This window comes from Eulemur rufifrons, chromosome 1 (genome assembly GCF_041146395.1).
Source record: "Eulemur rufifrons isolate Redbay chromosome 1, OSU_ERuf_1, whole genome shotgun sequence".
Taxonomy (NCBI): Eukaryota; Metazoa; Chordata; class Mammalia; order Primates; family Lemuridae; genus Eulemur; species Eulemur rufifrons.
This window is the reverse complement of record NC_090983.1, coordinates 2,793,823-2,820,582: the sequence shown is the minus strand read 5'-3', so window position 1 is coordinate 2,820,582 and position 26,760 is coordinate 2,793,823. Positions and strand designations below refer to the sequence as shown.

General features: G+C 45.5%; 1 protein-coding gene across 5 annotated transcripts in view; it reads left to right on the top strand.

Annotated features, from left to right (window-relative positions):
• UBE2F (ubiquitin conjugating enzyme E2 F (putative)) overlaps positions 1-26,760 on the top strand; it is a 47,812-nt gene extending 21,052 nt beyond the window's left edge. For 4 of the 5 annotated variants that reach the window (XM_069465632.1, XM_069465640.1, XM_069465614.1 and 1 more), the window contains 6 exons: positions 7,833-7,900; positions 16,100-16,170; positions 18,614-18,671; positions 20,267-20,299; positions 22,750-22,812; positions 25,271-26,760. In XM_069465632.1, the coding sequence (XP_069321733.1) occupies positions 7,833-7,900; positions 16,100-16,170; positions 18,614-18,671; positions 20,267-20,299; positions 22,750-22,812; positions 25,271-25,321 (344 nt within the window). In that variant the 3' untranslated portion in view covers positions 25,322-26,760. The remainder of the gene's footprint in view (positions 1-7,832; positions 7,901-16,099; positions 16,171-18,613; positions 18,672-20,266; positions 20,300-22,749; positions 22,813-25,270) is intronic. The other variant, XM_069465624.1, reaches the window with a different exon arrangement.

Below are 26,760 nucleotides of genomic sequence, written 5' to 3'. Positions count from 1 at the left end.
GTTTGTCTAGTTTTAGTGTCAGTGCAATGTTGGCCTTAGAATGAATGGGGAAGTGTTCTCTTTTATTTTCTGGAAAAGTTCGTGTAGAATTAGTGTTAATTCTTTTTTGTTTGTAGGTTTTTTCCTACTTCCCTGTCTTGGATCTTAAAAGTATTAATTCTTTATTGACTGGTAGAATTCACCAGTGAAGCTACCTAGGTCTAGAATTTTGTTGTTTTGTTTGTTCTTGTGGTAAGATTTTAAGCATAGGGCCGGGCGCGGTGGCTCACGCCTGTAATCCTAGCACTCTGGGAGGCCGAGGCGGGTGGATCGCTCGAGGTCAGGAGTTCGAGACCAGCCTGAGCAAGAGTGAGACCCCGTCTCTACTAAAAATAGAAAGAAATTATATGGACAACTAAAATATATATATACAAAAAATTAGCCGGGCATGGTGGCGCATGCCTGTAGTCCCAGCTACTCGGGAGGCTGAGGCAGTAGGATCGCTTAAGCCCAGGAGTTTGAGGTTGCTGTGAGCTAGGCTGACACCACGGCACTCACTCTAGCCCGGGCAACAGAGTGAGACTCTGTCTCAAAAAAAAAAAAAAAGATTTTAAGCATAAATACAATTTCTTTAATAGATATAGGTCTGTTTAGGTTATTTATTCTTAAGTGAGCTTTGGTATTTTGTGTCTTTCAATAGATTTGTTCTGATCTTCCACATTTCCAGATTCATTGGTATAAGGTTCTTCTTAGTATCATCATCTTACCCTTTTTCAGTTCTGTCGAGTCTGTGCTGATGTCCCCTCTTTAATTACTGATGTTGGAATTTTTGTCTTTCTTTGCTTCTTGATCAAGTTAGTGAGAGGATTATCAATTTTGTTGGTCTCTGCAAAGAACCAGCTTTTTGTTTCATTGATTTCTCTTTATTTTTTGTTTTCTGCTCATCTTTGTTAGTCCTTCCTTATGCATATTTTCAGTGTAATTTATTCTTCTTTTTCTAATTCTTAAGGTGGATGCACAAATTGTGTATTTCTGTTTCCCCATCCCAACCTTTATTTTATAATTCTCATTCATTTTAGTTTTATACATGTTATAACGCAGAATACATTATCTTTGCTTTAGACACTCTATTTTTTTAAGTTTATGTCTCCACATACTTATCATTTATGACCTTCATTACCTCTTATAGATAATGAGTTATCTGTTGTTTTCATTCTGTCTAAACATTTTTGAGGATTTTTTGTAGTGCACGTTTGCTTACGATGAATTCTGTCAGCGTTGCTGAATGTTGAATTCTTAAGTTAACAATTCCAGCATTTTAAGGATTTCACTGTACTGCTTTCTGGCTTATATTTTTTTCTTATGAGAAGTTAGTGGTCATTCTTTGTTCCATTTTCTGTGATGTGCATTCTATTCTCTGGCTGTTTGAAGAATTTTTCCTTATCTCTATTTTCAGCAGTTTGATTATAATGTGCTTTGAAGTGGTTTTCCTTCTTTTTATCTCACTTGGGGTTTATTGAGCTTTTCGGTCTGTTAGTTACAGTTTCCATCAAATTTAGAAATAGTTTAACCAACATTTCTTTATATACTTGTTCCTTAATCCCTTTCTGGGACTCTAGTTTTTTTTGCTATTATATCTCTCACATACAGATTATCTCTATATGTAAATTATACCTTCATTAGGTCAAAAAGTTTCATTCACTTTTCTTTCTGGGCTTCATTTTGGATACTTTCTATTTCTGCTATGTTAAGCTCATCCAGTGAATTTTTCATTTCAGAGATTATGTTTTCCAGCTATTGATGTTCCATTATCCTAATTATCCATTTATTTTCTCGGTATGTTCATGTTTTCTTCTAAATCTCAGCGTCTCTGTGTCTTAGCTGGTGTGTCTGTCTGCAGCCCTGCATCACGTGTCTGCCCTGCCTCCTGGCTCTGCTCACATGAGCTTCCTCGTCGCTACTGTCTCTGTCTGCTCTGTCTTTCCTTCCCCTTCCCCAAGGTCCCAGCTGGACAGCCTGATTGGAAATGGCTCTGCACCTGCTAGCTCTGGGGCCAACATGTATGGTCAGTGTCACACTAGTTAGCACCATATTTTTGTCCTTCATGTATTTCAGTGTTGGGGCGGGCAAACGAGAGGTTGTGGGATCTACTCGCACAGCGTATCAGTGCAGCCCTCAAGCTGAGAATGGTTTTTACATTTTCAAAGAGCTGTAAAACCAAATAGAAAAAGAATATATGACAGAGTCCTGTGGCCAAAAGCCTGAAGTACTTACTCTCTGGCCCTTTACGGAAAAAGCTTGATGACCCTGATCTGCAAGTTCATCTTGGCAGGACAATGCTATTCCTGCCTTTTAAGTTTAAAATTTGCATAGGATGTAATTTCCAGTGTGCTGTAAACATTGACATTTAACAATAAAAATATTACCCTTTGAAATGTTTCCAGTATAGAATCTAAATACCACAGATAACACCCACCATCATACTTTTTTTAAAAAAATGTGAACAATCTCTGTTTCAGTGGTTGGAAAATTTTCATTGCTACTTTTTCTCCTGGCACTCATATTTTCATTTCACTTGTTCCCTAGAATTTCATCCTAGTGTAAACATTTTTATGCTTATAAGTCACTCTGTAATACCCTTCTGTAACTAGAGAGAGTTCAATTCAACCACTTGAAAAGTTCCTGAACTATAAGACTCTTAAGTGTCAAACATTTCTTTTGCACAATTTTTACAGTTGTTTGTATGGGCTCCTGACTTCTGGTTTTTCTTCTCTGTCTCTGGCCTCCCCTCCTCTGCCTCATCTCCTCTCAAAGTGGGGGGACCTCAAGGCTTCATCCTGTCTTTGGACCTCTGCAGTCAGTCCCCTGGTGACCTTGCCATCGTATGACATTGGAATGCCTTTGTACGCTGAATAGCTCCCAAACTGCTCTCGCCAGCCTGACCTCTCCCTGCACTGGGGAATGGTCTGCCAACTGCCCACTCAACACTTCCACTGGGATATTAACTTGGAATCTTAATGTGTCCGATGTTGACCTGCATTCAACCATGCCTTCTCCGGTCCTTTTATCTTCGCGGTGGCACCTCTGCCTTTCCCAGTGCCAAGTCAGAGATCTTAGCATCTTCTTTGCCTCCTTTCTTTGCCTACCGTACGCCTAATCTGTCCGCAGATTTTGGTGTTGCTACTTTTAAAGTATATCCCTTCACCTGCTCCCACTCTGGTCCTAACCACCATCTCTCACCTGGATGATTGCAACAGATAACCCCAGTGGGCTCCCGCCTGTGATCTGTGTACAGGATCCTGGACCCCCTCTGCTTGGACCCCTCTCGTGGCCCGTCTCACTTGGGATCCGAGCCAGCGTACTTAGAGGGGCCTGCAAGCCGGCCGCAGTGTGTACCTGCTCCCTCCTCGGCTCAGCCTCAGCTCCTTCCGCCTGCCTCTCCCTGACCACACTGGCTTCTGCGGAGTTCTCAGGGCCCACCGGCCTCTTGCCGGCCCCTCTGCTTCCCCCACCTGCAGTGTCCCTCACCTGATACCCTCCTCCTTCGAGTCTTTGCTCTCTCTGCCCTCCCTATTTACACAGCCCTCCCACTTCCTACTCCTTCTGTTATGTAATTTGCGTATTTATTTTCTCTTCCTCTCACTAGAATATATAGTTCATAAGGGCAGGAATTGTCTCTTGTTGATGTGTCACCAGTGCCTACAACAGTGGTACGCAGTAGGCACTCATCAAATATTTGTGGAATCGATAATGAATTGAAGAAAATTTTGGTGATATTAAACATAAGATCACATTCCATCTGCAGTGTATCTCTGAGAAAGTTGATGGAGTTACTGTTAGCACTTTTCCCTGATTAAATTGATGTATTTGTGAATGAATATTACTTTATGCTAGAAAGAAGGGCTCAATACCAGTTTTCTTCCATCACTTTGTCTTTACAGATGCAAACACTCAGGACTGCTTGTTTACCTAAATAAGTAGACAGACATGGAAGGTATTTTGTTATGGCTGTTCCATTTTGTCCTTAGACTTCAAAGTTAAACGCCAAAAGTCATATAAAGTATTTTCATAATCTTTCAACTGGCTACTAGATTAGGTTCTTTCTTCTATTTTGTTTAAAGCAGAGAATTAGAAACCACCTGACTTGGAAAAGGCTTTGTCACTCAGTTGCTGGAGTCCCTTCACTTCAGTTCCTGAGGCATTCACCAAAACCACCTTAACAGCCCTATCAGCTAACTGTCAGCACGCCTGCCTCTCCTCACTGCAGAGCAGCTCTGCAGGCTTTTGCCTGAAATGTTCAGGAATAGTTGAGAAAAATTACAATATTACTAATTTGACCATACCCTTACCAATACAATATTGTAAAAATCTTATCGCATTCTTTATATTTTCACCCAAAGCTTAGCTAAAGCTGCAGATTCAGCTCATTCAATTTATCAAACATATCTGCTATGTATAGAAATTGTTAAACCAGTCAGCTAAATCAGGCTCACTTTCTCTCTGGAAAAGTCTTACTTCACTTTTCATTTCTAATAACATGTGTCTGGCAGCCATCTCACTTCTGAGTTCTGTAATAGTTCCTAGTTAGACAGGTGAGGCGTGGAGCCCGTCCCCTGGTGGAAGAAGGTGCCCCAGCTCTTGTTCGTTGGCACCCTCTTTGCTTGGCTCTAGGGAAAAGCACAGCCCTCCCACAATGCCTCGCTTCAGGGAGGCTTCACTGTTACCAGTGCATCACCCAGTTTCGTCCCTGGGGATGCGTCCCGGCCTAGGGGTGGTGCATCCTAGGAAGAGGGGAGCTGAGAGGTAGGCCTCCTTTTACAGGTGGGAGAAGGGCATGAGGGGAGGTGGGGAGGGAGAGCTGATGAGACTACTTAGCTTGGGGGCATTGTTTGTGGATTTGTTCTGGGATATTGGCCATCTAGAATCCAGAAATGGATTCTGTCAAAGTGATTTGTGCCCACATACCCCTTGTGAAAGTTTGCTTTCCCAGGGTTACCTGTAACCTTCTTGAAGACACTGTTGTGTGGTTCCTTGAAGATAGGAGGCAGTGAGCGCCAGAGTGCAGGGGAGAGAAGGATAATTCCTCTGATTGTAATATGCGGCGGGGGCCAGGCTGGCCGATGGAGAGCTGAGTGCCAGAAACTTTCCCCTGGTGCATTTCATTTTTGTGTGTTAAAACCCAGCTATCTGAGAAGAAGAATGCTTTCAGCCCCAGTAGCCTTGGAGGAGGGCAACATAGAATTGGCCTGTTCTGGACTTGTACTTGGTGCTCTGGGCCATGGTGTGCACTGCAGTTACAGAGGCACTAAATGAGCTCTGGAGAGGAGCAGGCCTCCTTCTCTCCCCCAGGCAAGGCACCCTGCAGAGCCAGGTGCAGAAAGTGATTTGGAGAGAGCTCCTCCCCTGGGGTCAGCATTGAGAAAAACCTAGTGAACGGGCCTTGTTCTTGGGTTTCACCTCGGTCAGTCTGCTCCCTGGCTGCCTTTTTGTTGGACTGTGGAATCTCTGGGCAAATTCAGTACTAAATAAGCAGACTTGATACTGTCTAAAAGCTGTGCAGCTTTAAGGAGAGAAAAAGAAGGACTGACTCGGGAGCAGATGGTTTTGAGAGAGATTTGTTTCTTGAAAGAGAAAATAATTAGAATGGTGTATTCTCAGTTTCCAATAGGTTAAATGGTGACGAAATATAATCCTAATAATTATTAAATGAGAACTTGACTGGGACAGAGAAAATACCATGAAATCCAGAACCATATTAGACCAAATAACATCTCTGAAACTGGTAGGTAGCAGAGTTGAAACTACATAATCAGTGAAATGGAAAGCTGGCTAGAGAGCGAGCGCCGCACGGCAGGATGGAGCGCCCAAGCACGGCCATGAGGATACGTGGGTGCAGCGTGAGTGGGGGCCATTCCTGAGGACAAGGGCAGAGCAGGTGCAGCAGCAGCATCGGGCAGCTGTGATAACAGCTCACAGAGTGGACTGTGTGGTTTGCAAAGCTAAGCCTAACATTGGATTTCTGTGTCACGGTGGTCAAGATCAGAGCTTGTATAAGAGACTAGCGTTCACAGAGCCTTTGGTGAACAAGGTGTACTCTGAGTATTTTATACCTACGATGCCACTTATTTAAAAAGTTCTCATATCTGGAGTTAAAGCATTTTCCAAACAAGTATTTTTTCCAAAGACTGTGTTAGTCGAAAATCCAAGTATATTTATAAAAGTTAGAAATATACATATCAAGGAAGGTGGGGGAAGACAGAATGATAAGATGCCATAGGGATGGTTAAGTGACCAGTTAGGAAAAAGTATACCGCCTTCTTTACAATAAAATTGAACTCTAGATGAATGAATGAGTTGATTAAATGTAGTCTATGAAACCAGAAAATTACTAGAAGAAAATATAGGAGGGTATTTTTATAAACTTGATTGGGAAAGACCTTTTTAAAGCATGATACCCAAGACAGACACCCTAAAGAAAGACTGGCTTCTTAAAAAAGGAAACTAGTGTTCAGAAACAAAATCAAATGGCAAACAGCAGACTAAGAAAAATATAACAAATATAAGAGGCAAAGGCTAATTAAGAGCTTTTTTATATTGATAATTAAAAAATAAATACCTCAGTAATAAAAGAAGAGTTAAAGAACATTCATTATTCAGTTCTTACAAGAAAAATTACAAATGACCAATATGATACGAAACACATTTCAACCTCACTAGTGTTCATCAGAGAATGTAAAAGAAAAGAGAAATAGTATTTCTCTTCTATCAAATTGACAAAGAATAAAGACCTTAGGGTCCAGGTAATGCCAGTGTTAACTGCTGGACGGCATAAATGTTGATGCAATCTCAAAACTCTCAAAGAAGGAATAGAATTTTTTAGTGATGATTTGAGGCTAACAACTTGCTAAATGTTCATTTTATGTAAAAAGCTTAGGAAAAACGATAAATGTAATATTGCTTATTTATTATGATGATGATAAATATTTTGGGGGAAGCTGAACCTTCATTTTAAAGATGGTGTTAATTCTGTCAAATTTGAAAGTTGATAATTTCGTTCCTGGGAGGCTTTTGGGACTCTTTCCTGCTGGAGCGCCCTCTGCTGGCAGCGGCGCCATCAGCTGTTTTCCGACCTGGGTCTGGGCACACACTGGGGACAGGGACTGCCCTGTGGGGACGGTGCAGGGCCTGGAGGTGACGCTCGCACCCTGGTCATCCTGCGTGCTCGCCAGCCCGAATTTCCAGAGGGCCTGCTCTGTTCTGCAGGCTGTGCGGAGCACTCACGGAGGCAGCGATTCTCAGTGTGCGATTCACTGCTGTGTCCGCCGGGCCTAGGACCACACCCGGCAAAGGGTGGGTGCTTAGTAAATGTTTGCTGAGTGCTGTTAGTCACGTACCAGGCACTGGGAACACAGCATTTGGCTCTGGCCAGCACCTCCTCATCCCGAGAACCGACGTTCTCTCAGGGAGACCAGCAGTAAGCAGCTAATGCCGCCCAGGGCACGAGGCGTGTTAGGAGGGGAAGGCACTGGGTCCATGGTGTGGAGTAGGGTCTCGGGACATGTGCTCCGGGCAGGGCGTGAACGTGCCTCTGCCCTTCCCTGAGGGTGGTACACTCGGCCCAGTGAGGAGACACGCAGCAGGCAGGTGACAGTGTGGGCGGAGCCAGTTTTTCAGGTCAAGGGGCGGGCTCCCTCCAGTGCGCGTGCATTTCGGCAGGAACCAAGGAACACTGCATCCCTGGTGTTAAACTCTTAGTCCTCTGTATTTGCCATATTCTAACATAGTGTTTGCTTTTTGTTCCCTTTTTTTTTAATTTAAAGGATTTTTTTGTTTTGTTTTGTGTTTTTTGATAGATGAGGGTTACTACCAGGGTGGAAAATTTCAGTTTGAAACTGAAGTTCCCGATGCGTACAACATGGTGGTGAGTAGCCTGCGTTGAGCCTGTTGTTTTCTTTCTGTGGGCGGGGGTGCCTGTGGCTGGTGGCCTGCTGCTGTCACGGGCCGAGCACTCCCTTCCGAGTGTGTCCACGTGTGGCTGAGCACTAAATTTAGTGTTTCTGTGGTGAATGTCACTCATCAGCAGTATTTAGAGTATCAGTAGAAAAATCCATTTATTCAACAAATATTTATGAGTACTATGTGCCAGGCAGTCTGCCTGTGTATTTTATGTAAACCTTACTTATTAAAGTCTGGCACTGAAGAGAAAAACATTTAAGACTATAGCTTTGTTTATGGTATGATGCCAAAATTCCAGAGGTCTATAAAATGTGTATTTTAGAATTTCACAGAACACTGACTTGTAGTTTTAAACTATAAGTAACTTATACCCACAGATACATGTTAATCCCTCAAAGACCCTTCCGGGTAATAATTATACCAAGTATATCACATTCCATCTCGCCTTTCAAGAAACTTACCGACAACTCGGGCAGTGAGATAAAGTGTAGAAAGTTAATAAAGTGATAAAAGTGGTGAGTAGCAGAGAGTAGAGACACTGATTGATGATAGAAAACTCATTTTTGGGAATTCAGAGAAAGAAAAGAAATGATCACTTCTGGAAAGTGGTCGAGGTCAGTTAAGCTTTTAAGAAGTAATAGAATGTGAGTCACCTTGATGTGGCCCAGAAGCTGGGGAGGATGCTCTAGGTGACAGGTGTGGACACGAGGACTTGCAGCCTATGGGCGGCAGGAGGCCCAGGCCGGCTTGAGTGAAGAGTTGGGATGGGGGAAGAATGGGGGCGAAAGTGAGAAAACTCAGATTGGGGTGTTGTGTTGGGCATTGTCGGTTTGGCAGTGGGAAACCATGGAAGATTCTGAACAATTCCCCACAGCCCTGAGTGGGGCCCTTCGGGAGGGTGTGAGGCTGGGCCTCCGTGGCAAGTGTGGGACGTTCTCAGTCCGAGCTGCTGGGAGTTGGCACGTGGCCAGCCCAGCTTGCTTGTTATTGCTGTGTACTGCACATGTGTATTTCCCCCTGATGTTTTCTAGCCCCCTCGGCCCATCAAACAGGAAAGAAAAATCTTATGATGGCATAATGAAAAGGTGGTCTCTTGTTAACTTGAGGAGGATGTGGGTGTTGGGGACACCAGGTACCTGTTACTTTGCTGGCAGTGTGTGTGCTCCTCACCGCCTGACAAGTGGAGCTGTCCCCTGACCTCAGCCACTAGGGTTCAGTTCAGTGGCTAGAACGCTTTTTTTTTTTTTAGCCAAAGTTTAATCTATGGAAATTGATTTTTTTTTTTTTTACTGGGCTACTACATTAAAAGTTCTTTTTGAAATGTAATTTATGGAGATGGGGAATAGTCGGCAATCCAAGAAAAATTCAATTTTTAGACAAAGACAGGAAAATAAACATTTCAGGCTTTTGTCCATCCATCTGTCCATCCAGTTACCTGGTGAGACTTTCCATGCTACGCAAATCACAAACTGAGAAACCGGCAGGCAGAGTGCTGTGTACTGTCTCAGGTGAGAGGCAGTTTGAGAGGCTTAGTTTAAGTACAGATGTGTAGAATTTGGGGGCTATTTAGTGCTTTCTGGAAACAACCAGGTATACAATATTTAAAATTCCAGACTTTCCACTGAATATCTGTACATAGGCCATCTCTGTAGATTATAGTCAAGAGTAAGAATGTTAAAATTAAAGGCCAGTGAGTTCATGGCAGTGTGCTTCCTGATAGCTTGGGGAGGAGTTTAGCATAAGCTGATAAACTTTCCAAAGGAGGCTGGAGGCATTAGAGAGCCCTCGTTTCAGGTATGGTGGACATCATTTAGTAGCAGAGTTTCTTGTTCTCATTATAGGCAGAGAGCAAAACATGAGAGAATGCCAAGGAAGGAACAGGCATTTGCTGAGAGCCTCTGCGTGCCGGGTGTCCTCACTCACGTTACTTTATTCCATTCTTCTGGTGGTTCACCGGGTGATCTGAATAGTCATGTCTTCATACATTAGGCAGTTAGGGCTCAGAAAGCTAACGTTAAAAACTTCCCTGATTAGTTTTGCAAGTGTAGACAGCTGAATTGGCGAAGCTGGTCGTGTCCAAGGCTGCCCAGCTTTTAAACGTGTGCCCTTCTCATCATACCAGGTGGTGAGAAAATGTTTGTTTTGCTGTCCTGTCCCCTATGTGACTTCAAGAAATGGAGAGTTGGGAAATGGAATAGAGTGGCTAGAAAGACCCGTTTCCCTTGTTCGTTGGTGACTGACACAGAGTGGAGGTAGAGGGTAAAGTCTGGATTTTTCCAATGACTTTACTGTCCCCTCTCTTGGGCCTTCTACTCTCCAGCCCTGCGCACTCTGTTCCCTTGGAAAAGCAGAAACAGCTGTTCTGAAGCTCTGTGCAGTGTTTGATCTTTAGCTTTGTTATGGTTATCTTACATTTTTATATTTTCACTGCTCTCTCCTTTGGAAGTTTCTAAATGGTAGGCTGATCAGATTTCATCGGGAATAAAACCCCTGTTCTCAGGCCCAGAAGCACTGAGAGCAGCCGGTGGCTCTGGGTGGACCTGGTCCCTACCCTGCTTCTGTGGGATCCTTTCATCCCGGCTTCCCCATCAGACCCTCCCATCCCCTTCTCATGTTTCTTCTTCTCTGCCTCTTGACCAGGCCTGTGTGGGTGACTTTCTCAGTGACAGGCCAGCGTGTGTCACTGGAGTCCCCGGTAAGGAGTCTCTAGGGGACCACTAGATACAGTACTTAGTTGGATACAAAAATAGTTGAGTTTTCCATGTGTGTAATTGATCTTTACCCCTAGTGCTCTCTTTAATGTCTCTTTCCATGAGGCTGTGAGCCCCTGCGGGAGGAAGCTGTGGCTGTCTTGCCTACACAGTAGCCTGTGCTGGACGGGAAGCGCACCTTTGGCCGGGGCTCACTCTCTGTTTGCCCTCCACAAACTGAACAGCGTAGAAACAGACCAGAGAATGCAGCCAGCGTGTGAGAGTGCGTAGGTACGGGCATCCGGGCAGAGACTGTGAGAGCGGACGCTAGGGAACCACGTCGATTCGCAGCGGGGGCCCAGACGCTTGGGGAGCTTCTCGGGGTGCATCCACCACGCCGTGACTTTATCTCCACGACTCCTGTACTCATAAGGGCTTTTTTTTTTTTTTTTTTTTTTTTTGAGACAGAGTCTCACTCTGTTGCCCGGGCTAGAGTGAGTGCCGTGGCGTCAGTCTAGCTCACAGCAACCTCAATCTCCTGGGCTTAAGCGATCCTACTGCCTCAGCCTCCCGAGTAGCTGGGACTACAGGCATGCGCCACCATGCCCGGCTAATTTTTTTGTATATATATATTTTAGTTGTCCATATAATTTCTTTCTATTTTTAGTAGAGACGGGGTCTCACTCTTGCTCAGGCTGGTCTCGAACTCCTGACCTTGAGCGATCCACCCGCCTCGGCCTCCCAGAGTGCTAGGATTACAGGCGTGAGCCACCGCGCCCGGCCAATAAGGGCTTTTTAAAACCCCTTATAGTTCCTGCAATGAAGTCTGCTATTCAGATTGTGACTCTGAAAAGCTTTTACTAAAGTAGATCATTATTTTAGAATAAACTTTTAAAAGAAAAATACCTACTTGGTATGCCCTCTACACACCTATACCCCTACATCCCAGCAACTAAAATTCAAATTTCCTTTGTTTTTTTGGTCTCTTTATCCCTGAATTTCACCTCCTAGCCTGAAGTCTGCCTGGTAGTCTCTGTCAGTTTAGAAACTGGCTGAACTGATGCAGTGACTGTTAGTGAGCGCCAGCGTGCCAGGCGCCGTGTCAGACACTGCAGGGCCAGAGGAGAGAAGTCGGCAGCCTTTTCAGAATCTCAGTCTCCTGGAAGACAGATGCAGCCACAGTGATGAGCCGGGTGGTGACGTGGGTGATGGCAGTTCCGCAGGGTGGTGGGGATGCCCAGAGGAAGAGCCCATGACATAGCCCTGGCGGCTCACGGGGGAGGGGGCCTCAGCCCAGCTGCCACCTCGCCTGTGGTGTTACACAGTCCCCGGGCGTCTTGGCCAGGAGTGGCTACAGAAAGAGACGGAGCTTTTGCTCCTTGGCTGTTTCCTCCTGGAAGTGACAGCTGTCCCATCCCCTCAGTGTTCTTGGCCGAATCAAGTAAAGTGGCCATGGCCAGCCTATAGGAGGTGAAGAAGGGCAGTCCTGCCATGTGCCCAGAGGACAGCCAGAGATGCTGTTGAACAGCAGTAATGATGGCCACAGGTGACACCTAATTCCCACTTGACCTCTTTTTTTTATATAATTTACAACACTTTGTAGGAAGTTGAGAAAACTTGGCTATGCAAAAAATAGAATATTTGTCACCTGGGATCTCTCCGCCCATAGATGATCACCATGACTTTGTAATGTCTGTATCCTGCATACCATTGGAACTACACTGCACATAGCCTGGTAACTTGGGGGTGTTCACATTCTGATATCATGGCCAATATCACATTGTATATCAGTTAACATGATTACATCATCACTAATAAGAGTGGTCCATTGTATGATGTTATCATGGTTTTAAACCAGTCTTTTATCATTGGTCACTGGTTGACCAATTTTTTGATAGTATAACCCAGACTTTATATAAAGGGCCAAGTAATAAATATTTTATGCTCTGTGGACCAGTTTATGGTCTCTGCCCCATATTTTTTTCTTTTTAACAATCTTTTAAAAATGTAAAAACCAATCTTTGATTTTGGGAAAACAATCTGGCCTAGATATGTTCTGCGTGCTGTGGTTTGCTGCCCCTAGAATAAATAGGGCTGCAAGCTGTGTCCAGGACACACCGCTGTCTGTCTGCCTCTTTCCTTCAGGTAAATTCTTAGAAGTGGCATTATGGGTATCGAGTAATTGGTGCTCCATTTTAAGGCTCTTGATAAATCCTGTTAAATCACCCTCCAGGCCAGGTGTGGTGGCTCATGCCTATAGTCCTAGCACTTTGGGAATCTGAGGCAGGAGGATCACTTGAGGCCGGGAGTTCGAGGCCAGCTTGAGCAAGAGTGAGACCCCGTCTCTACAAAAAATAGAAAAATTAGCTGGGCATGGTGATGCTCACCTGTAGTCCCAGCTACTCGGGAGGCAAGAGGCTCACTTGAGCCCCCAGGTGTTTGAGATTGTAGTGAGCTATGAAGATGCCACTGCACTCTAGCCCAGGGAACAGAGTGAGACCCTGTCTCAGGGGGAATAAAAATCCCTTTCCCTAAACTCTCCCCAAGATTAGGGTTTTTGTTTTTTTGTTTTTTTGTTTTTTTGTTTTAAAGATACAGGGTCTTGCTATGTTACCCAGGCTGGTCCCAAACTCCTGGTCTCAAGCACGCAAAGTGCTGAGGGTACAGGTGTGAGCCACCATACTCATGATGGAGTATTTTTATTCTTATTTTCTTTTTGCTATTTTGGGAGAAATGGCATCTCATTTGGTATCCGATTGTCATTTGAATTTTAATTTAAGTAGGATATTGAATATTACTTCCTTCTTATTAGCTATTTGTATTTTTTATGAGTTACTATTATGTCCTTTGCCCATTTTTCCATTGGGGTATTTGTTTTTCTTATAGGTTTATAAGAGTTCTTAGATGTAAAGTATGTGAAACTTTTTTCCTTAGGTTTCTTAGCTATGTTATAAATATTTTCCTTGTTTTGCATTTGTCATCTTTTGTTCTATGAAAGTTTGCTTTTTTGTTTCACTACTGTAGTCAAATCTTTTTCTTCCCGGGTTTTTTAAATTATGAAATGCTTAAAGTAGGCTTCAGACCCCCAAGATGGTCATCCACGTTTTCTTCTAGCCCTCTTACGGTTCTCTTTTACATTTAGTTTTAATGTATCTGGAATAAATATCTAAATGGGGATCTAACTGTATTTTTCCTAATGGGTAGGCAGTGCTACTGAATAATCCATATTTTCCCCATTGATTTGAAATGCAGTATTTGTCATGTGCTAGAGTCCTAGCTGTGTGGTAAGGTAGACGGCCGTGCCCAGCACGGAGGGGCAAAGTGGGAGGTGGGGCTGGGCATTTCCTGTCTGGCTTTGGTGGTGCGGGAGGGCTACGAGACAAGTTCAGTTTGGAAAGTGTATCTGTCAGAATCTGGTGCAGACTTTTGCAGTCTGTTCTGGGACCGCAGTTAAGAGGACCATTGACAAAGGAAGCATCTGTGTTAACATCCAACGATGGAAGGTATGAAGGGACGGGAGGAGAAAGGGCAAATACCCCTGAGCCCTTGGCAGATGTAGTAACAATAGTCTGGGTGGTGACGCACCGGGACCTTCATAGAAGGGGGACACCGTTTGGGAGGGAGAGTGAGCTTGCCATCCTTCTAGATTCCTTCGGGTGCTAAGAGTCGGTGACTCAGCCCAGCCACCAGACTGCTGCTGTGCTCAGTACCTGGTGGTGCGCACAGGTCTGCCCTGAGCAGCAGCCTGACCTTCCCTCTGCAGCCTCAATGCCTCGTTGGAAGTGGTGAAGGAAACAGTCGCTTCTTTCTGTCAAATGTATTCCCTTGCATTTGCAGAAAAGCAAATCAGAGCATGTGAAATTTATTGAAGCTCACTCTGAACCTAAATTCTTTAGTCCTCAGACACATGCATTTGCACAATCAGTTTAATCTTTTGGATTTTTTTTTTTGAGTCTATTGATTTTGTAGTGTTTTGAAATCAGTAAGAAAACTCACAAGGGAGCTGAAAAGTATGTTTGCTTTATACAAATAAAAAGTGAGACTGTAAGAGTGATAGGAAATTACACGATATTTGGATGGTGAAGTATTTCCTAAGTACAACAAGAAAGATAAAAATTTGATTACAAAGATAAAACCTTTCACCCCTCAGAAAGCATCATAAATAAAAATTAATAGCAAATGATAAACAGGGAAGATATTACCCCCGTTTGACGAAGGGTTGATCCCTTTTTGAGATGACGTTTCCAATGACTGCATGTCAACCAAGGAGACCTCCCTGTGGGAGAGGACCTGGGGAGGGTCCTGCTGCAGGACATTGGCGCTGTGCCAGAAGGCAGTTGCTGACAAGCAGTTCCTCCTCCTGGGCTTCGTCCCGAGGAAATATTTCATACAGAATGTGAGCAAAGGTATGAGCCTTGGCATAGCAGGGCTTGGAGTGGAAGTGGGAAGCAACCTAAATGTCCAAGGCAGGGAAGCAGCTATTTGGATGCAGGTGTTTGTACCACGGAGTGCAAGAAAGCTACCTGAAATGATGGCAGACATAAATATGAAACGATACATAGCACAGCTTCCTGCTGCTATAAAGAAAAACAAATGTGCACGCGCACACATCTGTGTATGTGTGTGGCCCAGAAACGGGGCTCAAAAATGTACATCAGGTTCAGTAGAGATTATTTCTGGGTAGAGTTATTATGGAGTGTGTGTGTGTACCTATATAAAGGACAACAAAAGTGAAAGGAAACATGTATAATTTATAATATATATTATTATAATGTTATATATTATATTATTGTATATATTACCTATTCATAAACATATATTTCCTTTCATTTTTGTTTCTTTTCTTAAATGAGTTATGTATTGCTTTTATAATAGAAAAATCTTAAAAGAACTCTATCCAAACATGCCAAGTCGTAAGTGACGTTGACATGCTTTATCCCCATGTGCTCATTTTCATTCTTTCTCCCTCCTTCAAGTGTAAAGTGGACTAAGATTTTCATCCAGGACAATGCATGTGACAGTAGCATCTTTAAAAACATCCAATAAGGGAACAGGCTGTTCTTGCAAGTAGCAGTAACTTTTAGCCAAGTTCAGTAACTTAGTGCAAAGGAATCTGGGGCTCCTGGTTGGAATTTGGGCCTGGCGAGTACAGAAATCTTCCCTAGAGTTCACTGCAGGCTCCTCTTGCACAGCCCTGACTGGCACCGTGAGCCTCAGGACACGGGGCTTGAAGAGGTACTCTGAGATTCACGGGCAGACTTTCCTGGTGCGAGCACGTTCCTGTGTAGGGGAAGTGAGCCAGTCAGTATTCAAGGTTGAATATGTCTCTGGCGAGTCAGACTGCAGGCTGAGTAAGCCACGAAACAAGCGTCTAGATAGGGGACGTGGGAAGGCTTTGGCCTGGAGACGTGATTTGGACAAACTGTCGGTGTGATCGCTCTCCCTCTCTCTCTCTCGTTCTCTCTGTGTTGCAGCCTCCCAAAGTGAAATGCTTGACCAGGATTTGGCACCCCAACATCACAGAGACAGGTGAAATTTGTCTAAGGTGAGTTTCTCATCTTTCCGTTCTTCTGCATTTGTGAGCGTTGTGTGTGAGCACTGGGCTTTTGCTTTTGTTTTTTTGTTTCTGTTTTTAAGACAAGGTCTTACTCTGTTGCTCAGGCTGGAGTGCAGTGGCATCATCATAGCTTATTGCAGCCTCAAACTCCTGGGCTCAAGTGATCCTCCTGCCTCAGCCTCCTGAGTGTACACCACCACACATGGCTAATTTTTTTATTTTTGTAGAGTTGGGGTCTCACTATTGCTCAGACTGGTTTCAAACTCCTGGCCTCAAGTGATCCTGCTGCCTGGCCTCCCAAAATGCTAGGATTACAGGCATGAGCTACCACACCTGGCCACATTGGGCAACACATCTCCTCTGAGAGAAGATTTTGAGGCGTGGCCAAGATTAGGAAAGGCCTGGGCTCAACTGAGAAGTAGCTGCAGTTGCCTGCTTGCCCCCAAGCCCCTGCCCTTGCTCTGCCTCCAGACCGGCATTCTCCCACTGGCCTGTGTGGCCACGCCCCGCCGGTTCTCAGCACAGCCTGCTCAGCCACCAAGGAGGGACCCTCTGGCGCCCCTACCTTTCCCCTCCTGTTTACATGCGAGCACCCTTTCCCTCCATGTGGGAAAATAGGATTATTGATAGACGCCCAGGAGAAAAAATGTAGATGACAGGCTTAAGAAGACCTTGGGCACATATATGTAAGATGTTCTCTCTTTACCAAAGTGGTCTTGAGATGTGTGGAGCACTTTTAGAGCAGGGCAGCTTCCCAGAGCTTTGTGTCTGCTGGGACCTGTGTGTCCCACCCTTTAATGGCAGAGTGTTAGGGATCAGTGATTTCCCCTCCTAACGTTGCTAAAGATGTATGGATTGGTTGGTTTGTGTTTTAAATAAATTTAGCATTTGGGCTTTGTTTGAATGTGTCTTGTCCCTTTCTCTAGTAAGGCAGTGATGTTGAGTGTAGGTGCTCTCGTGCCAGACCACCTGGATTTGCACCTCAGTCCCCCTGGCTGTGGGACTTAGGGCCAGTGATTTCACCCGCATGTGCCACACACTCAACCACAATTTAGAAAGTAGGCCTGAGGTGTTTCTTTAGCACGTTTCTCTTACTTTCAATGTGAAATGCAGCAGCCTAAGTCAGTTCTCATGCTCAGCTTCTGTCTCTTTTTTCTCTTGCTCCTCTTGGTAAACACCAGTCACTTTGAAAGGAGATGTATAAGCCGTGGCTGCTCCTCGCTGCGGGAAAGTCTTACATCAGGATCCCTTTTTCTTTCTCAAAAGTGCACTTAGTACCCATTTTATTTTATTTATTTATTTATTTTTCTTTTTAAAGACAGGATCTCACTCCATCACTCAGGCTAGAGTGCAGTGGCCTTATCACAGCTCACTGAAACCTCTAACTCCTGGGCTGAAGTGATCCTCCTGACTCAGCCTCCCGAGTAGCTGGGACTACAGGTGCATGCCACCATGCCTGGCTAATTTTTTAAATTTTTCGTAGAGACAGCGTCTTGCAGTGTTGCCCAGGCTGGTCTGGAACTCCTGGCCTCGAGCGATCCTCCCGTGTTAGCCTCCCAAAGTCCTAGGATTAACCTGCATCTGCAGCATTTCAGAACACCAGCTCTGAGTCAGTTGCCTGGGCTGGAAGAGCACAGTGTTTACCAAGTGCATGCCCTTGGGCATGTCTTCTCTGTGCCTTGGTTTCCTCCTCTGTGAGACAGAGAAGTGGTGGCACTTCCTTCACAGGTTGTTGTGGGCATTCAGTGACTTCCATGACCTAGCACCTAGGATGGTTCCTGACATACATAGTAAGCTCTGAGCTTCAGTTATTCCTGTTGTCATCTGTGTTGCTCTTGTCATTTTCTGAACATTAAATTGACAAATGTTCTTTGTGTGCTTTTTTGTTTTTTTGAGACAGGTTTTCACACTATTGCCCGGGCTAGAGTGCAGTGGCCTTTAGTGATCCTACTGCCTCAGCCTCCCGAGTAGCTGGGACTACAGGCGTGCACTGCCACACCCAGCTAATTTTTCTGTTTTTTTGCTCTTGCTCAGGCTGGTCTCGAACTCCTGGCCTCAAACAATCCTCCCACCTCAGCCTCCCAAAGTGCTAGGATTACAGGCATGAGCCACCACGCCTGACCTCCTTGTGTGCTCTTTTAAGCATGCTTTTCCTCTCCTTATAACTTCCATGTCAGGGATTAAGGATCTCTGTGTACAATAGATAGATAGAAATAATATGAGACATTATAATTAAATATGTATATAACCTTGGAGGTAGAGAAGGCCCTCTTCAGGGAGACAGGACACTGAGAAGCCACAGAGGAAAAGACATAAACAGTGAATCTCCTGTATGGAGTAAAGACAAAACACGGCCGACAGGACTCCGCGCACCCGTGGCTCAGGGCACTGCCAGCTGCTCCTTGCTTACGGCTCTGTTTGTGTTTTTCAGTTTACTGAGGGAACACTCGATTGACGGCACTGGCTGGGCTCCCACAAGAACACTGAAGGTAGGGCCTGTGCCTGTTGATCAGAGGTCCTCCCCTGCAGTCCTCTCCCTCACATAGCCTCCTGGGAGGGCAACGCGTGTCCTTGCCTGGCAGGTCCACACTGGGGGTCGGGCACAGGCTGCTCCCTCCTCTCCCCACCGCCCACCGCATGGGGCTGCTCGGCCAGTCACTGACCCTGGTCAGTTCGGGTCAGATGAGTGTCCTTGTTGGCCAGTGCCAGGCACCATTCCAGAACCAGGGACAGGAGCCCAAACTGCAGGCTTGAGAGCCAAACTGCCATCCACCGTGGGAAACTTCGTGGCCACCACTCTTTTAACAGGGATGTCTTGAGCCCGTCTGGCCACCGGAGGGTCCAAACTGGCATGCAGACCACTCCCTGTGGCCAGAGAGGACTGTCAGGTGTTGGGTCTCCATCAATAAGCAAGGACCCTGGGGAACAGTGCAGGAGGGGGCTTTAGCCCTGGTCCAGTGTCAGGGGACACTGCGGACTGCAGTCATGACCCAGCACCTCCTGAGCCATGGTCTCTGCCACCTTGGGCATCCCACCTGGCCTTCTCTCCAGCCCCGTGCCACACCTAGATGCGTCCTGCCCACTCAGGACTTGGCCTCTGCACAGGCTGTGCCTCTGCCTGGAAGGTTCTTCCCTCCCACGGCCCCTCCCTGACAGACTCCTGCTCCCCTGCATGCCCGCTCAGATGGCTGCCACTTCCTCTGTGGAGCCTCTCCTCCCAGGGTGGGTGCTCTGGGGGACACTTTTCGTAGATGGGGTGCTGGCCCGCTGACCTGCCCACCTGTCTGACCCCCTCCACCAGACAGGGCTCCAGCTCCAGCCCCAGGCCAGGCTCACAGCAGGAGGTCAGGGATGGGGGGGCAGATGGATTGGTTGATGAATGAGAGAAAGCAGAGAGGGGCAAATGAAGTGACCCCCTAGCAGAGAGCGTGAGGGGAGCGTGAGAACAGGCCTGGAAAGGACAAGGCTTGAGCTGACGAAGAGGAAGGCAGAGAATGACTGAGTCACGGATGGCGGCTCAGCACAGATAGGACATTGGTTTTTCATTTTCATTTAATGAAAATCTGATCCTTGAAATGTTAGTCTCCCTTGATTCCTGAAGTAACTAAAGGAAGGTTACTAAGAATACTCAGTAGGATGGGGCTGGGAGTGAGTAATTAGCTTATCTATGACCCCAAGAGGCAGTAGATGTTAAAAACAGATTTTATTTTAAAGGTGACTTTGTAGAAGGCTGAACCATATTGGTGACAGGGGGTAAGAGGTGATTTAAGGCGGCTCTCTGCAAACGCTGACCTCGGGCTCTATCGTGGCACGGGATTGGGTTCACTGGGCCCGGGTCTAACCGGAGGGCAGTTGATGTTCCCTTTGATTTTATATTCACTACCTGTGACTGCTCATCTCTTTGAATTTCCCAGAGTTTGTTGTTATACTTGAAGAGAGGTGGTTTTAATTTTCTGACTTGAGAACAACACCACATGCTGAAGACAGATTTTTTATACGGTACCAGGCACATTTCTTGTCATGGGTTTAAAAGGCTTTAGGTACACAATAGCCTGAAACACGTTTTCTGTTTTTCTTATTTCAGGATGTTGTTTGGGGATTAAACTCTTTGTTTACTGTAAGTATAAAGTTTTTCTCGATTTCCCTGACCGGTGGTTTTAAACATCACCTTAAGGATAACACAAAAACGTTAAAAAACAAAATATGCACACACCCTCCTTTAGGAGTAGAACAGTGAGGCGGGACCTAGGGGGCTTTGGAGTGGCTTATGGGGAGCCTGTCGGGGACAGGGGCCCAGGAGCCCCACTTCTGCCCTCTGCCCTCTGGGGGATAGAGTGGTTCCATTTGCTTTAGCCCCTCCCAGTGGAGTGGCCCCCCCGCCTGTGCCTGTGGTCTCACCAGCCAGCTCAGCCAGTGGCCCTGTTTGCTCCCCGGTGTCCTGGTTTGGATGGGTGACTGTGTGCCCACCAGCCTTGATGGCTTTTCACAAACCCAGAGCCTCAGGGCTGTGTCCTTGTCAGCGATGAGCTGCTGGCACTCACTGCTCTCAGGAAGCAGCACATCTCACAGTGGCCCTGGGACAGGAAGAGGCTAGAAGCTGTTAGTTGGATTATTTTTAATATAAAATTATTTATTCCTTTGAATGTTTATTGTTTGATTCATTAAAGAACATTTAAAGAAATAAGCTTCAGGCTTCTGTCTCTAAAAAAAGGTTTTGCATCTTTTGGTAAAACCTAAGGTGCCTCCGTGAAAATGAGCACATCTTGGATAGTCCACCAAGAACCGGATGCCGCCCACAGCAGGTGTGCCCTCACGACTCACTCACACCGGTGGGTCCTGTCATCTGCGGGCGCAGCGTTCTTGTTCTTGTCTTCACCAAGAGGAAAAATAGCAGAGCCTCAAACTAAACAGTGATTCCCTGCCCACCTTTGCATTATGACCTGGTGTTACCCGGTGGGCACCTGTAACACCAGCAAAGAAACGAAACATTTCCAGTGGTTTCAGGAGCCCCTGAGTCCCCATGGAAGCCAGTGCCTGGTGGAGACCTGGACTTGAGCCATCTGGACCATTTTCTGCTGGTCTCAGTCACTTTGTTGTGATTTGGGTTTTGGCTTTTTTATTAAAGTGAGTGAAGTTTTACTTGTGGAGCCGTGAAGCATGATTTAAAATCTGCCTTTGTTGTGCTTCATTGTGATGTTGAGCCTTTGCACCTCCAGTTTTGATTGAGAGAGCCAAACGGGACAGGTGCCCTTCCAGGGCCCACACATTGTCATTGTCATCAGCCTCCAGGATGGATCCTTTCTGGAACCATCCTGTCTGCCCCTGGTTCCTTGGCTGTGAACAGGTTTTGACTTGCTACAGAGGAATTAATGGAAAGAAAAAATAAACACTGGCTCCTTGGACTTTTTTTTCTTTTTTTTTTTTTAAGAAATCTGGTGCAGCCACATTAGCTCCCTATCTCCAAGTGTTCTAATCCTTTTAAATTATAAAGAGCCAATTAGCAATTAGACTTGCTAATTAGGTAGGTAATGGTTATTGTGACCGATATATTCATTGTAAGTCAGACATACAGTAAAGAATAAAGAATTTTTTGTGCCTGATGTAGTCTTTATATACACTGGGTATCTCATATAATGTGTGCTTATATTTATGCCTTTTTCTACAACTTGGTATCTAATTTTCCAATGCAATTACCGTAGAGATTTGCCAGTTTCTTTGCTATATTTGTAACATATTTTTGGTCACAGCTGTATTTATCTCCAAATCCAGGAACACAGTCCCAGAATTTAACCTAATTCCCAAAGAAAAATATGGTCTTGGCAATAAGCCATCATGTGGCATGCTTTGGGGAGCAATGACTCGTGACAAGAACCAGTCTTACTGCCTTGGGGCTCAGGAAGAGGGACGGACAGTAGAAAGTCAACATGCCTCTGGTCTGAAATCCAGGGTGCTTGCTGGGGGTGGAGAGCGAGGGGGTCAGCCACCCCAGTGCTTTTCTGGGGCAGGGAGAGGCTGGTGCTCTCTCCTGAGGCTGGTCCTAGGGCACTGCCCTGCGTTCGGTCGGGTTCCAGGCGTCCCTGCCAGCCGTGAGTGGGATGCTTGTGAGTGAAAGGAAGTCCACAAAGGCCCACGCAGAAACCGTAGGCTCACAAAGGCAAGCTGTTAGTCATAAAGTAAATTAAAAGAGGAAAATTAATTTTTGTGAAGAAGAATGGGATTTTTATTTGGAAGTACTCATAGTGAGAGTGGTTTTCATTCTCCAATTATCAAAAATAGCAGTAGAAAACAATGTGATTGCTATTTTCTCTGTTTTCACCAAACTTTGGACAATTATATGTGAACATACCCCTGACTTCTTTCATTCAATCATTAATCACCATTTTGAAAAAAATACCCACATGTTCAGTATTTTTATATCAAAAGAACTGAGTTCTTAATGGAATTCTCAACTCTCCAAGTTGGTCTGCCATTTGCTAATTAGACTCTGTTGCTGCTTCATGAAGTGAAGACTTTAACATCAGAAAAAGATTCTTTCCGGTGTTTACTGTGAATTTCTCTCTTTCTCAGGATCTTTTGAATTTTGATGATCCACTGAATATTGAAGCTGCAGAACATCATTTGCGGGACAAGGTGAGCCAGTCACAGGCTTATGTCTAGGCTGATGTATTTGGCACAAAGATGATTACTACTGTCTCTTGATTGGATAAATAAGAAGTTGAGAATGGTGAGATGCAGGACTGGAATTAAAGTAATTTATAAATAATGTGTCGTGATAAATGTTTGTGTCCTCCAGAAAGTGTTTTCCCCAAGGTCAGAGACAAGTAGTCTTTATTAGATGTGATTTCTTAGAATTGAGTCTGAGTAATTTACAGTGTAATTGTTCCTTTACCTCATTGACGTACAGGGACATGGAGGGAGGTTGGACAGCGTCAGCTGCCTTGTCCCTCCACACCTTTGCTGAGCTCATACACATGCACTCACGTTTAGTTTTGATCTTTACTCAAAATAATGAGAGCCTATTTATTACTCTTAATCTTCAATTTCTTTTTTTTTTTTTTTTTTCAGCTTTTTTGCTCCAAATCAATATATAAACTATCACTCATTCATTTCAGGAGATGCCTTATATCCATAGAGTGACTCTGCCCTAGTTTTTTTTAACAATTCTCTTCTTGGTGGACATTCAGGTTTTGCTCTTATGGGATTTTTTTTGCCAACTACAAACGGTAACGCAGTAAATATCTGTGTATACACATCCTGAAATACTGGTGTGTTGCGTTTTGTTTTGTTTTGGTTTTTTTATAGAAGAGAGTCCTTGAACTGGGGGAAATAGGTCAAAGATTATGTGTATCCTTAATTTGAATAGCTTTTGCCAGTTTGTTTTTCTATGAGGCTGTGGTGGTGCCCATGCCCACCAGCAGGGCAGGTAGGCAGGCACCTTTTTCCCTGTGCTCTGCACCAGAGAGGTGTAGACGTGTATTCTACTTTCTGAGCTTTCAGAGAAGTCAGGGCCTTTTTTTTTTTTTTTTTTTTCTGACTTCCAGTTTGTTTGTTTGTTTGTTTGTGTGTTTATTTTATTTTGGAGACAGAGTCTCCTGAGTAGCTGAGACTACCAGGACATGCCACCCTGTCTGGCTAATTTTTGTATTTTTTGTAGAGGGGTCTTGCTATGTTGCTCAGGCTGGTCTTGAACTCCTGGCCTCAATCAATCCTCCCATCTTGGCCTCCCAGAGCACTGGGATTACAAACATGAGCCACTGCACTCAACCCAGGTGTCTTTTTACATAAATGTGTTTTAGCTGTTTGCATCTCTGAGTTACTTGTTCTTATTTTTGAGCCATTCTTTTTTTAGATTAATTTTCTTTGAATTGTAGGAGGTCTTTGTCTATTAGGGATATGAATCTGGTCACTTTTGCAAACACCAGGGGCATAGCTCTGTCAGGTTAGCCATAAGCTCTGCTAGACTGTGCTTCTTGCCTATTTACAAATGGATTTGAGGTGCTTCCAGGAAAACACCTGTTTAAGAAGACTATTTACCTAGAAACAAAATATTAAAACCCACTGGGAAGGAAAAAGTATAACAAAACCCAAGCTGCTGGGATTGTAGTCACTGAATGTCAGCTGTGCTTGAGCAGCGAGGCAGCAAGTGGCTTTAACCGTGTGATGAAAGGAAGCGTAAACGTCTGGAGGAGGGCCGTGCTGTCAGGGGGGACTGAAGTGACCGCGCTGGGCCTGTGGAGACTAGCTGGAGACTGTGACGGGGGCTGGGTGGCTCCGTCCCACTCGGGGGCCACGCTGGCTCTGCCTAAGCATCCAGCGCTGTGGCGTTCCGCCTGGAGTTGCGTTTTGTGTCGGAACCAGATTCCCTATGGCAGCCTTGCCGCTGCTAGTGCTTGGCCACCCACCACCCTTAGGTTGGCTGACGTTGCTCTGCACCTGCGAAGGCCATCAGGTTGGTTCCAGACGTGCTGAATGTCCAGAGCAGTGGCTCCTGGTTACGTTAGACCTGCTGCCTGGATGGTGCCGGGCGTTTGAAATTGGCCTTCCCTGGTCCTCTCCACAGCTTGAGCCTGAGTTCAGAGCGGGGGGTGGTGCCTCACCAGGGCCCTGAAGAATGGGCAGGAGCACCCCTGTCAGGGAGGCGAGAGAAGCACCACCCAAAGGTGTGGCGGGCACAGCGTGGACAGCGCGTTGTTCAGGGCGACTGGGACCGGGGAGCAGGGTCTGCTGTGGCTGGCATCCCGCTTTGTGACCTCGACCACACATTTCCGGGCTTCACTTTCCCCATCTGCAAAGCCAGTGGGGTGGGTGAAATGCTGTCTTAGGACCCTTCCCACTCAGACCCCGTGTTTGCGCCCCCACCCTCAGCACACCCAGCAGTGTCTGGTACACAGTAGGCACCAGAATCATGGAGAAGTGTCACTTAGACTTGGCCAGGTCTCCAGTCATTCTGCCACCTTGGTGACCCAGAGGTCCGGCCTCTCCACACATGGCCTGCAAGTTGGTGGCTCTGACTTGTCCCTGAAGCGCTGCTTCATTCTCACTCATTCCTGCTATTCTTCCTTCTCCCCCTGCTCCTCTCACTCTGCAGGAGGACTTCCGGAACAAAGTGGATGACTACATCAAGCGTTACGCCAGATGATGAAGGGGAAGCTTGCAGGCCCACGGACTGTGTTACAGTTTGTCTCTAACGTGAAACAGCAAGAGGTAGCCCCGCCTCTCCCCCATCCTCACGCTCCCTCTCAGTCCCACTGGATTGTCCCAGCCCTGTGACCATGTTGTCCTGAAGAAGACCATCTTCATGACTGCCCATTGTAGATGGAGAATTCTACATAAATACAGCAAGAACATGTATTTGGGTTTCTAAAGAGTTGTCTGCTTACCTTAACATGTTTACTTTTTTGAAATTGTACTGTATAGGCTGTTGGTGAAATTCTTGAGAAGTTGTAATGAACTCAAAACTGAGACTAGAGCTTGCTTACCCTTTCCCCAAACAAAATTGGTTTCCTGCACAAGTGACGCTAATGATGTGTTCAGTGTAACTCGCAGATTGGCAATAAGAAACCCGCTACAAACTGTGATTGGAGGCAAATTCTCTTAGCTTCTTCCACGAATGTTGGCCCTGCCTAGATGTTGTGAAGCTTTCCAGAATGCATAGAGTCATTCACTGTAGATCTCTTATTGAAATGCGTATTTTATTTAATGTAAGTATATTTTGGAACAGATTTGTAATTTGTACAATTTAATGCTTTAATTATTTTTTCTATTCTCATTTAGTTTGTATTTTCATTGTATAGAGCAGACAGAAAGATGTTGGGTCAATCAACTATTGAAGAGAAATACAAACAAAGTATGAAAGACACATTATTCATTTTGTCCAAATGCAACAAGATTCTGGCTCTTAAAAATCAGCTCTTGCTTTCAGGTCCAGATATGGCAAGGACATTTTGGAGCCCTTGGAAGCTAGATCTGGATGATAAAAATAAAAGCAAACAAACAAAAAGGCAGGGAGCCCATTCTCACACGCTGCCCCGAGGAAGCTGGCCGGATGCTGGACCAGGCGGGGGCTGGTGTTTCTGTGGTGCCATGTGATCGGGAGCCAGTAGCCACTTACCAGAGCGCCAGACCCTCGCTGTCCTGAGGCAGGAGAGATACTCAGGAATCAGCCCAGACAGTGTCTGATGCCACTGAGACTGTGCCTGTGGCCTTCTGAGTTTGCGGTGGCTCTGGCCCTTTCTAGGGGTGAGCCTGGGCTGTGGACAGGAATCAGCGGCGGCATGTGCCGTCCTCAGCCAGGCTCACTCGCGGCAGAGGAAGAGCCCCAAAGAGAGGCAAGTGGATTTATTCCAGCGTTTAGACCTTTGAACCAGTGAAGTCATATGCAAAATAAATGTTTGTCTGGTTTCATTTGCTGCCTGCCTAGCACTCACATTTAACTGCCAGCCTCCTTAGACCTCTGGAGTCTCCAGTCTGCCATCTACTGGGTTTAGTTGCTTTTCTTAACTTATGCAATCTCCAATTATGAGATCATTCTTCTGGAGGTCCAGCAGGTGAGGAGTGTGGGCCTTGTTCCTGTCTGCA